This window comes from Ranitomeya imitator, chromosome 5, assembly GCF_032444005.1.
Source record: "Ranitomeya imitator isolate aRanImi1 chromosome 5, aRanImi1.pri, whole genome shotgun sequence".
Taxonomy (NCBI): Eukaryota; Metazoa; Chordata; class Amphibia; order Anura; family Dendrobatidae; genus Ranitomeya; species Ranitomeya imitator.
In genome coordinates, this window is record NC_091286.1 from 424596670 (window position 1) to 424609606 (window position 12937).

The 12937-nt window shown below is 40.6% G+C and overlaps 1 protein-coding gene across 6 annotated transcripts in view; it reads left to right on the plus strand.

Moving 5' to 3' along the window:
• LPP (LIM domain containing preferred translocation partner in lipoma) overlaps positions 1-12937 on the plus strand; it is a 438714-nt gene that overhangs the window by 138486 nt on the left and 287291 nt on the right. For all 6 annotated transcript variants that reach the window (XM_069727091.1, XM_069727088.1, XM_069727092.1 and 3 more), the window contains one exon: positions 12238-12448. In XM_069727091.1, the coding sequence (XP_069583192.1) occupies positions 12247-12448 (202 nt within the window). In that variant the 5' untranslated portion in view covers positions 12238-12246. The remainder of the gene's footprint in view (positions 1-12237; positions 12449-12937) is intronic.

The window sequence follows — 12937 nt, forward strand, 5'->3', positions numbered from 1 at the left end:
TGGGGTATTTCTCTGAGGCAAGGTAGGCTTATTTTCTATCTTCAGGCTAGCTAGTTTCTCAGGCTGTGCCGAGTTGCATAGGGAGCGTTAGGCGCAATCCACGGCTGCCTTTAGTTGTGTTGGAGAGGATTAGGGATTGCGGTCAGCAGAGTTTCCACGTCTCAGAGCTCGTTCTATGTTTTTGGGTTATTGTCAGGTCACTGTATGTGCTCTGACTCCTATGTCCATTGTGGTACTGAATTACCTTATCATAACAGGAGGTTAAAAAAAAAAAATCCTTCCCTGTCTTGGTGCTGCCTCCTGCAGCCCGGAGCCCAAGGCTCTTGCCCTCCAGTACCTAGTGGCAAATACGGCCCTGGTCACAGGGACAGGTGCGCAGCCCCATAGATTTAAATGGGTCTATGTGTGTAAGTGTCTCCAGTATGTGTGAGAACTGTCACCACGTGTACAGGAGACACTGATGTGTAAAGGCCTTAGCAGAGGCCCATGCAGGTAGCAGGTTCCTGCATTTCAAATAATGCTCCCTCATTGCTGGGCCATAGCTGGGAAACAAGATATATATATATATATATATATATATATATATATATATATATATATATATATATATATATATATATATATATATATACCATATATATATATATATACCATATAATGAGAAGAAAAATGATGCAGCACTCACCTTTGCGCTTCTTCCAAGTGTGCTCTTTATTCAGCAAAACATACTATACATAGTATGAACCGGCATACACAGTGATCTGTGAGGGAGCGGGAGTGAGGAGAGACTGGACGACGGCCGTTTCGCGCTACGGCGCTTCTACGGGTCCATGCTAAAAACAGGTGGTCATTTCCTTTTTAAGGTTTTTTTTTTTTTTTTTTGACTCACCTGACTCTATTAATTACAATTGTGCAAGTTAAAAACAATGAGATCTCTTATTACAGAATGAACATTTACAAGTATATTACAAAATGAACATTTACAAATGTATTATAAGAACACCGCCATGTCAAGTTTGTCGTTAAGACCCCCTGGGCCCTGTGCGTTTGTTTGTAGGATCCATTTCGCTTCACGCTGCAGCAGTAGGCGGTCATTATTACCGCCGTTTTGTGAACATTTAACTATTTCCAAACCTGCAAACCGCAATTGATCTGGATCACTATTATGTGTCTCCGCCATATGTTCTACAAAACGCACGCGTCCCTTTCCTGTCCGAATTGTGTTGTAATGCTCTCGTATTCGGACTGTGAGAGGTCTAATAGTCTTACCTATGTAAAAGCGTTGACACAGACAGAAAATTACGTAAACCAGAAATTTACTCTTGCAGGTTATGAAGTCTTTCACAAAATGCTCAATTATACCTATTTGCAAGGGGTTCTCAATTTTATGCAGATGGCATATGCTACAATTGCCGCATCTGTGGTTACCTTGCGGTATGGTTTTTGCTAACCAGTTATTTGTTGGTGGTGATACTTTATTTTTTACAACAAGGTCTCCTATATTAATTGATCTTTTATATAAGAATAGAGGACATGTATCCGGGAGATTTCTAAAGTCCACCTCTTTCTGCAGCACATGCCAATTTTTTCTTATTGCTGTTTGTATATCTCTATCTAAAGGGCTATGTTTAAATGTAAATGTGAATCTGCGATTTTTATTTTGATATTCGTTTGCATCTGAATCCTATCATCCCTTTAGAAAGAAAAAAATCAGACGGGGAGGGAGAAAAAAGCGCGGTAAAAAAACGCAAACAAGTTTCGTGGAGACGATGAATGAACAAAGCGCCACAAAGGACAACGAAGAAGCCCTACAAATTATAAATCTAACAAAAAAATCACTGACAATACATCAGGAGAAAGTACTGTCAAGAGGCTTGAACTTCTGCCTTCCAGAATTCTTCGACTTATGCGACTTCAAAGTGGACTTATTTAAAAGCATAAGAAAGTTAAATTTATATAAATACTTTTGCAAAAACAGCTTCGAGAGAGCTTCTATGTCGGTCGCCACAGACAGTCCAGCAGAGATTAGTTCCCTAGGTTTCATGGCTTATTCTACCATGGATCCGAGGGACGTAGAAATGACACATTTATTAATAAATTTAAGTGGGAACGGTCAGGATTCAGATGGAAGAGCCCCAATACCCCCGACTAGTACAGAATTTGATCCATTCAAGGGAGGAGTTAGATCAAAATGGATGCCGCCAATCTCACCAGGGAATACAATAGATCTATTCCAAGACCTGGTAATCAAAGATATAGAGGCAATATTATATAAAAAACCACTAAAAAATTTAACAACACAGGAAGAAAAAGCCCTAAAAGAGATACAAATGTGGAATGATACCATCATTAGGAGGGCGGATAAAGGCGGAAACATTGTTCTATTAGAAAGATCTTATTATATGGAAGAAGCACTATCCCAACTAGATGACACAGAAACCTATATTAAATTAGACGGCAACCCCACAAATAGATTTAAAGAAAAATTGAGGAGCCTATTAAGAAAATATGTGGAAAAGGGGACTTTAACAAGAGGGAGAGCGGAAAAATTAATGCCAGAGCTTCCTAAATTCGCACAGTGGTACAGCATCCCCAAAATTCACAAAAATGCGGAAAAACCACCAGGACGCCCAATAATCTCGGGCAAAGAATCACTGACCGAACCTTTATCACAGTTTTTAGATTGGTTACTAAAACCTCTGCTGTTAAAAATTCCCTCTTTCGTAAAGGATTCAGGAGATTTTCTCCTGGCCCTTAAAGACTTCCAATGGCAACCTACATTTGCTCTGGCATCAATAGATATTGTAAACCTTTACACTAGAATCCCACAACAAAAAGGCTTGCAGGTAGTCCATCACATTCTAATGAATACAAATAAAGACACCAATTTTATTTATTTTGTGCTGGATAGTCTGGAGTTCGTTTTATCACACAATGCTTTCAAGTTCATGGAGAGATGGTATCTGCAAAAAGTTGGAACCACGATGGGTACTCCGGTGGCGTGCGTCTTCGCAAATCTGTTTCTAGCAGCTTTTGGGGAGAGGTACGTCACCGGACCCCAGAACCCATACCTTCGGCACATACGGATTTTTTTAAGATTTGCCGACGATATTTTTATGGTGTGGGATGGCGAAGAAATTAAATTTAACGAATTCGTTACTTTCCTGAACAATAATAATAAAGAAAACATGAAATTTACTTCAGTATTCAATAAAAAAGAATTGGAATTCCTAGATGTAAAAATAGAAATTGTAAATGAAAATATAGTAACGAAAGTCCACAGAAAAAGCACAGCGACGAACAACATTTTACATTTTAAAAGTGACCACCCGAATCACACGAAGCGCAGTATTCCATATAGTCAAATGGTGAGAATACGTAAAGTCAACAATAATGAGGAAAATTATAAAACTCAGGTAGAAGAATTAAAAACACGCCTTTCAAACAGAGGATATCCATCAGATGTTCTCCAACAAGCAGAAATTAGAGCAGCCAAATTATCTCAAGTTCAGCTGTTAGAAAAGGGCAAAAAAAGAAAAAACAATGGAAAAAGAAAAGATGCAAACTAATATCAAAATAAAAATCGCAGATTCACATTTACATTTAAACATAGCCCTTTAGATAGAGATATACAAACAGCAATACGAAAAAATTGGCATGTGCTGCAGAAAGACGTGGACTTTAGAAATCTCCCGGATACATGTCCTCTATTCTCATATAAAAGATCAATTAATATAGGAGACCTTGTTGTAAAAAATAAAGTATCACCACCAACAAATAATTGGTTAGCAAAAACCATACCGCAAGGTAACCACAGATGCGGCAATTGTAGCATATGCCATCTGCATAAAATTGAGAACCCCTTGCAAATAGGTATAATTGAGCATTTTGTGAAAGACTTTATAACCTGCAAGAGTAAATTTCTGGTTTACGTAATTTTCTGTCCGTGTCAACGGTTTTACATAGGTAAGACTATTAGACCTCTCACAGTCCGAATACGAGAGCATTATAACTCAATTCGGACAGGAAAGGGACGCGTGCGTTTTGTAGAACATATGGCAGAGACACATAATAGTGATCCAGATCAATTGCGGTTTGCAGGTTTGGAAATAGTTAAATGTTCACAAAACGGCGGTAATAATGACCGCCTACTGCTGCAGCGTGAAGCGAAATGGATCCTACAAACAAACGCACAGGGCCCAGGGGGTCTTAACGACAAACTTGACATGGCGGTGTTCTTATAATACATTTGTAAATGTTCATTTTGTAATATACTTGTAAATGTTCATTCTGTAATAAGAGATCTCATTGTTTTTAACTTGCACAATTGTAATTAATAGAATCAGGTGAGTAAAAAAAAAAACCTTAAAAAGGAAATGACATCACCTGTTTTTAGCATGGACCCGTAGAAGCACCGTAGCGCGAAACGGCCGTCGTCCGGTCTCTCCTCACTCCCGCTCCCTCACAGATCACTGCGTATGCCGGTTCATACTATGTATAGTATGTTTTGCTGAATAAAGAGCACACTTGGAAGAAGCGCAAGGGTGAGTGCTGCATCATTTTTCTTCTCATTATATGGTCTTGTACAAAACTCTGACGATTGCATAGCACCACCCGCAGCTCACAGTAAGGGAGACCTCATCTGTCCTTCTGAAACAGATCGTTTAAGCGAATCTCCAATTGCGCTATAGTGAAGCTCTGTGCCGATCATCTTTCTGTTTCTTGGTATAACGAAGTTGTTCATTCAATATATATATAAAGTTTTTAATACAACTTTTAATTTTTACACTTTTGTTTTTTTTTTCATTTTCTTGTAGAAATCTTCTAACTACTTTTCATTTTGGCTGTTTTTCACACATTCAACAAGGTTCTCAATATCGAACAACTTAAAAAAACATATTTTTGAAGTAAACATGCTGAAGATTCGAATAAGTGAATCACAGCTCATTGGGGAAGTGTTCTGAGCATATGCTGAAGCTGTTACCTTTTCTGTAATGAGCATTACAAATTCAGAAATAAAATGTGATACATTCAAAACGGCAGAAAGTCGAAACAAATATTAAATGAGAATCTCTGAGACATTGTCACACACGTACTTTGTGTTAAGTTCTGTCCTTTTTGTTCCTTTTTACTTTGATACTTTTTAACAGCATATACATGTTATACACTGTGACACAAGTAGGTACTCCCAGTGTGTATTTGCCATCTGAATCCTTAATGATTACTATAATATGATGGAAGTCACTGAATGAGTAATTAACTTTTTTTGAGGGTTTCTATGATATATCCTTTATCGAATGATATACGGACTATGGATGTCAGATCCCTGTGAGAAAAGCTACACGGTTATGTCACCCATTGGATGTACGGTAATGGGATCCTTTTTACAGATAAGTCATAAACTGTTAGTGACATGTCTGTTACATGGATACTATGATAGTGTATAGGTGATGGATGCCATCATAAGGCATTTGTCACAAACTCCATTTAATGTGTACGTTACGAGTAGTGATGAGCGATTGTACTCGTTACTCGAGATTTCCCGAGCACGCTCGGGTGTCCTCCGACTATTTTTTAGTGCTCGGAGATTTAGTTTTCATTGTCTCAGCTGAATGATTTAAGGCTTTTAATCAGCACAAGTACATGTGGGGGTTGCCTGGTTGCTAGGGAATCCCTACATTTAATCAAGCTGGGTAGTAACTGTAAATCATCCAGCTGCGGCAAAAAAAACTAAATCTCCGCTCACTAAAAAATAGTCGGAGGACACCCGAGCGTGCTCGGGAAATCTTGAGTAACGAGTATATTCGCTCCTCACTAGTTACGAGTAGAGATGAGCAAACGTGCTTGGATAAGCCGTTATCGGAGCATGCTCGGGTGGTAACCGAGTGTCTTTGGCTTGTTTGAGAAATATGTTCAAGTCCCCGTGCCTTCATGTCTTGTTGCATGTTTGACAGTCGCAACACATGCAGGGGTTGTCTAACAAACAGGCAGTCCCTCCATGTGTAGCGGCTGTCGAACAGACACAAGACATGCAGGTTCATGGACTCGAACATATTTTTCAAGCACGCGAAAGTCACTCGGTTAGCACCTGAGCATGTTAACTCATCACTAGTTATGATCTTATGAGATCATGTACCCTAAATTTAAAGGGAATCTGTTAACAGGTTTTCACACCCCAAACAATTTATATACCCATGTAGCTCTTTCAAAGAACATTTCGGCAATACCTTTACAAGGTCAATCTGTTCCTTCGCTACTTAGAAATCAGCATTTTGATTATTACGGTATATAGATCTGAAGCCTCTGTCATTTCTGCTCTATTCCCGCACAGCGCCTCCTCCTCTTGACAGGCCTATCCGTGATGCAGGAGGTGGTGGCACTAGGCGGGGAATATAGCCAGGGTTACTGAGGCTTCAGCCTCATTTGTATATTCAAATGATGGTTTTTCAGTAATGGAAGAGTGGTATTGCTGGACTTTCCAAGAAAAGTTACATGTACATATAAATAATTTTGGGTGTGAAATCCTACTGACAGATTACCTTCAAGCAAAAAATTGAGTTTCTAGGTTGAGATATGATGATGATAAAGAGAGCCACTCGAAGGGTTAGACGTCTAAAGCAGAGGTTCTCTTTAGTATAATGGAAAGTAATCAATGGGTTTGTGTCTCCACATTGCAGATAGCCGAGCTCAGTATTGCCAGGGTTCACTCCTGCTTAAGCACAAGTACAAACCGTCACGGAAAGAAAGTGGTCACTTTTATGGAAAAATCCTATAAAAAGCAGAAATGGGTATCCACCGTAATTGGGAAATATTGTAATGTTCTTGCTAATTCGGCCACGATCGGTCCAGTTGTCAGTCACAACCAGGCTCCTGTGCCTGCACCATTTCCATGATATATGGTTATGGCACTTTGCTGTAAATCTTGCTATAGCTTAATAGTATATGATGGTGCAGGAAGTGGTTAAAAGGTTATTCTCATCATTGCAAGTTATCACTTATATCATAGGTAACAACTTGCAGATCTGTAAGGGTCTAAGCTGTCCCTTCTTGAGAACAGGGTTCAAAAAAGCCCCTCCAGTCAGATGGGGGATTCTAGAGCCCCTTTCTTGGAATATTAGGGGTCCCCACACTGTCAGCTATCCCATGGACGGGTGATGACTTGCAATGTTAGAAATAAACTTTTGTGTACCAAGAAGTGGAACCACTCTGGATTGCTGCTAGTTACCTAATGGTGAGGAAAGGTGGGCACATCTCTATAGTATAGTTCTTGTCTGCTCCTGTATTCTGTTGGTGGCTTCTGACTCTTTGTTGGACTTTCTGAACCACCTTTTGGCTGCGTGAATCCTTTCTCTGCGCTCTTCTTTGCTCCCTGCACGTCTTTTTATTTTGCCTTTCTTTCCTTGCACTGACTGCCTCACTGAATAGGTTTTGCCCTATCTCTCTCTTGTTTGGGCATATTTAGAAATGGGCAAAGAAAACACTGGCTCTGATCGGTGGTAATATCATCACTGCCAGTCAGTCAAACGACAGCGTGAGCCCGCAGCTGTGATCGAAGGTAAAAAGTTGACCCATGGTCACTAGCGTCGGCTGATATGATTATTACTCACATCAGGCCACACCTGCTGCCGCTGCTAATAACAAAGAGAGCAGGCAGTGGCTGATGGGAGTATTCATCAGCCTGCGCTCTAAATAAATAATTTGACATGCCAATTGTGGTGCTTTGGCCAACTCTTCCCACTTGTCATGTAGCGGTGGCAAGTGGGGTTCATGTTTGTGCAGTGGGGAGTTCACCGCAGAAATTTCCACCTAGTGAACTCACACTGCACCGTGAGACTTTTTCTCACTGTTTATCCTCAGACATGGATTATGTCATGGGATCGAATGACAGACAGGTGAGGAATATGGTCGTTTTTTATTTTTGTTTTATTTTTTTGCAGGCGATCATGGCTTCAATGGAATGGGCATTAGGGAGTATAACTGTTTTTTATTTTTAAGTAAAAACGTGTTTTTTTTTTTTTTTTTATTTCAAATAAGACTTTATTCTAGCTGTGTGTTTATTTACAATACAACTATAGGATTAGTAATAGAGAGGCGTCTTATAGACACCTCTCCATTACAAAGCCGTGGGCTTGATGTCACCGGACAATACTAGACAAATGAACCCCACTTGCAACCACCACAGGGCAAGTGGGAAGTGTCAGACAAAGCGCCAGAATTGACACATCTAACAGATGCACCTTTTCTGGGAGGCTGCGAGCTGCTATTTTTAGACTAAGGGGGGCCAATATGCATAGCCCCTTACCAGCCTGAGAATACTAGCTCCCAGCTGTCTGCTTTAGTTTGGCTGGTTGTCAAAAATGGGGGGGACCCTACACCGCTATTTTTATTTATTTCAGTAATTTAAAAAAACCGGTGTGGAGACCCCTCTATTCTTGATAACTAACCTTGCTAAAGCTAACAGGTGATGGTTGTAGCCCCCAGCTGTCAGTTTTGCCTGGCTGATTATCAGAAATACAGGGGATACCCACGCCGTTTTGTTTTTAAATTATTTATCTAAAGCGCAGGCATCGGCAGACGAATACTCCCATCAACCGTGCCTACTCTTGCTGTTATTAGCGGCAGCAGGTGTAGGCTGATGGGCGCAGTAGTCCCATCAGCTGACGCCAGTGACTAGGGTAAACGTCTGACAGTGTGAGAACCACTGTGCTCTGGCCTGTGGTATTAATATTGCAGCCGATCAGAACTGCCGGAGTGTGCCGAACCCAAAAAGTAACAATGAGTTCCTGGTGAAGTCTTTGTGATGTTCGGTACGGAGCCCGAACTTTACTGTTAGCGTTCGCCTATCTCTAGTTATAGCCTATTCCTGCCATCAACTCACCCAATTGTTCCCCTAATCTGTCTGGTAGGAGAGAAGAAGACTCAGATTGGTTGTTACCTTATCCCTTTTTGGGAGCGGCTACGTATTGTGGACAGGGGCATGTTCTTCGAGCCCTTATACACTAGCTGGGAGACATCCTTGTGTCTGGCGCTCCTGAAGGGATTGGCAAGTGGGGGCACACATGCGGTTTTACGGCCTACTTGCATACCTTGACCTCCAAATCTAAGGATAGGCTTCCTATTGAAAAGATCAGCAAAGCTTTTATTTATTACTTTATACAGGAATTACATATTGTCTCGATATGCCAAAATGTTTGATACATGTAGTTTCTAGGTCTGCTACTGATTCTAGTGAAAACATGGTCATGCATGAGTGGTTGCCCTCCTGCATCACTTGTGACAATATCCATAGCCTTAGCCCTGATGCAGTGCCGCTAGTGATATGAATTTGCAAATACTGACATAAAATGATGACTCTCTTAAAAAAAAAAAAAAAAATCACTTTAACAGCATGAAGTTAATTTGTATCATGTTAAACTTTTTTTTTAAACCAAAATAAAAAATGTTTAGTCATTAAGTTCCACAATAGGAATAATATGACAGGGTTAATGTGCACCAGGAAACCAGTTAAACCTATTTCTTTTGCTCTTTTTTAAAAATGTATCTTTGTGCATTGAAGAATTTATGATTGTTGCTCATTAAGGTTTTCATTGAACAGTGTAATTGAATGGTATCATTTGTAATCAAATGCTAAGCAGTGGAAAATGGCTTAATCAACATTGATATGCAAAGAAGATCAATTATTGCTTGATTTTTAACACAGTAAAATAAAAAAAGATGCAATACCTGCCTGACACCAGTGTGATCGGTAGATTATAGATGAAGGGCTCTTGGATTAGCATGTTACATCGGAGACAAGTATTTTAAGATTTCGATTTGTAATTGTGCTTCCTCAAATACTGCTCCAGAGATTGTAACAAGAACATTGTATACAAGAATATTACTACATATATTTGTTCAAAAACTCCACTGCTTTCCTTTCTTTTTACACATTTAGGTCCATGCTGCCAATTGTATTCAGTTCTGGCTATCTAGTTAGTGCCACCATACATCATTGCACAAAACACTTGTCTCCACTGCTGGGCGCTGCCATTCTGTTCCTGATGGCAGCTGTGGAAGGCTAGAGTACATTGTGGGCACCACCCAGCCAATAGTATGGCCAGTTTTACCAGCATCCATACGTGTCCTGCTGACCAGCCAGACATTAGGGTCGTTAGGGTCCATCAGCAAGTAGGTTCTAGAGTTAATAGGAGCTGTTTCCGAGTTCTGGTATGTCTATGCTGCTCTGGTGAACCTTATTTAGGATGGCCTCCTGGATACTCTATTTGATTTGACTTTTGAACTGTGACCTTTTTTTTTTTTTGCCAAGCTTCACTGCCTGATCTTCTGGCCATGAACCCAGTTATCCTTGATGCCATTTTGTCTTTGGTTTCGCCTAATACTGATTTGGCATGTTTATCCCTAAACTTGTTCCACCAGCCAGCAGGTGACCAGATCTGGTCTTCGATACGAGATATCTTTGAAAGGTTGGACTTAGTTATTACATAATTAATAGCAAATACTTCTCTTCTTTGCATTAACAGAGTTAAAAAAAAAAAATGACTGTACTCCCCCCTACTCCTCCCAAAGAAGGTCATTAATATCAGGTCAGTGTACAGAGCTGGAACAAGATGGCACCATATTCTGTGCCATTTCAGTTCTCGAGTACTGCTGTTTGGCTGCCATTTATTGAATGGGATTTGAGCTGTAACAATTGAAACAAAACCGCTCATAAATGTTTACAAACTCAGAAGGCAAATATTTGTCTGTCTTTAAAAGGCAATTAATAACTTTTTAGGCTTCTTTCACACTTGCGTCGGTACGCGGCCGTCGCTAAGCGTTGGCGCGACATACGTTGTGAAAATTCGGCATAACGTGGGCAGCGGTTGCAGTTTTTCAACGCATCCGCTGACCATTCTAAAGTGCCGGGGAGGAGGGGGTGGAGTTCCGGCAGGGCATGCGCGGTAGGAAATGGCAGACCCGACGTACGAAAAACGTTCCCTTGAACGTTTTTTCATGACTGTCCGCCAAAACACGACGCATCCAGTGCACGACAGACGCAACGTTTGGCCATACGTCGCGATCCGTCGACAATGCAAGTCTATGGGAAAAAAACGCATTCTGCGGGCACATTTGCAGGATCCGTTTTTTCCCCAAAACGACGCATTGCGACGGACAGCAAATGGCACAAGTGTGAAAATAGCCTTAGAGTTTTGTATATACAAAAATAAAAGCTCTCTAGTTTTGATCCAGTACAATGAAAGTTTTTCTGACTTTTATTTTTTTATAAACTAGGACATACTGAAGACATTTGGGCTAAAATTATTTGCCAGTGTACGACATTGACTGTGAGAGAGGTTTTCCACTTTTCCTGAAGGGTCCCCCTTTCAACATCTTAATGGAATTTAGATCAGGCATTCCTTTTTAGACTTATTGGCATGTTTAGGGTCATTGTCATGTTGTAAGATTCAGACAGAACCAGATAGTCTTGCATTGTACTTAGTTTTGTTCTCATGACTGATCTTTAGGTGTGCACCAGTTTGTTGGGGGCAGTACACCCCGGAATGATAGTTCAGTTTAGCGGCATTGTTGCCCCACCATCCTGAATTGTTCTCTCCCGTGCTGCTAGCAGAGGCAGCTCTGACTTTGCAGCAATAGAGGAGTGCGGAAAACTGAAGCTGGCGGGCTGCAACGATACGGCTAGCCTCTGCAGCGCGTGTAAGTGCACGCTCCATGAAGCGGATATCTGACAGCTTTGGCTGGACTGTGCATGGTGTCTCCTCTGTCCCTGCAATGTTCCTTCTCCTGCATTGATTGTGAAGGTGCGAGATTTGAACAGACTCTATGGATGACGTTAAAGATGTCAGTCAGGGCCGAGGAGGCGCCGAGCACAGACCAGTGACTCCCATCAAACTAGCATACGGTTTGGGAGTATTCATAAAAGGTATTGGTTATGAACATTTTACTGCAGTACTAGTAAAGATGTCTGGTGCAGTTAGTTGATATAGGGAAAACCTGCTGAAAGTTTCCCTTTTAAATACAGTACCTACTTTGGCCATAAAAATTCATAAAGGATTCCATGACTTTGACTTGCCAGACCCTGGTCCTTCACCCCTCACCCCCAAGATGTAACATTATTGTGACCGTTCTACTTTACAGTTGATAACTTCTGCTGGTGGTGAATCTAAAGCCTACGGATTTGCCCGTTTTTATCTATAAAATAGGTTTACTTACCTCTCTCACTTTTTCTTTTTTTCCTAGATTGGAACAATGTCTCACCCATCTTGGCTACCTCCAAAGAGCTCAGGAGAGAGCCTTGGACATGTGACCGCCAGAATGGAAACCACACAGGGGTTTGGGGCACCAAGCATTTCCGTGTCCACTCAGCAAGCGCCTAAGAAGTTTGCACCTGTAGTAGCTCCAAAGCCAAAATATAACCCGTACAGATCAGGACAATCTGAAGGAGGGGACGGTATGTAATTTATGGTCATTTCAGTAACAAGTGGTCGCTCTAATACAGTGTGGCTCAAAAAAAAACCAAAAACCTCCAGAAGATATTTCATAAATCATTGAAATCACTCTGATCATGCTTCAAGAGTGCTTGCAGTATAAAAATATTCTATTCTGCTGTTTGTCCTGTGTGCTGCGATCTCAAGGTTTTCTACACCTTTTATTTAAAGCAAATAGAGCGTTAACTGGTCTATGAAGCTTCATTCATTCATTCATTCATTTTAATATTGTTAAAGGAGTTAAACATTAGCCTAGAGTTCTCTCTACTTGCCACACTGGAGAGTCTCTGTAAGGATTCTGAAGTGCAACTATGTACCATACCATGTACCAGTACATTCATATCAGAAAGCATCATATATTAACACATTCGTTTTGTATTTTAAAAATATATTGTGTCATCAGGTTTTTGCCACCTAATCTTATAGCAGCATAATGTAAAGATGGAAGCTTT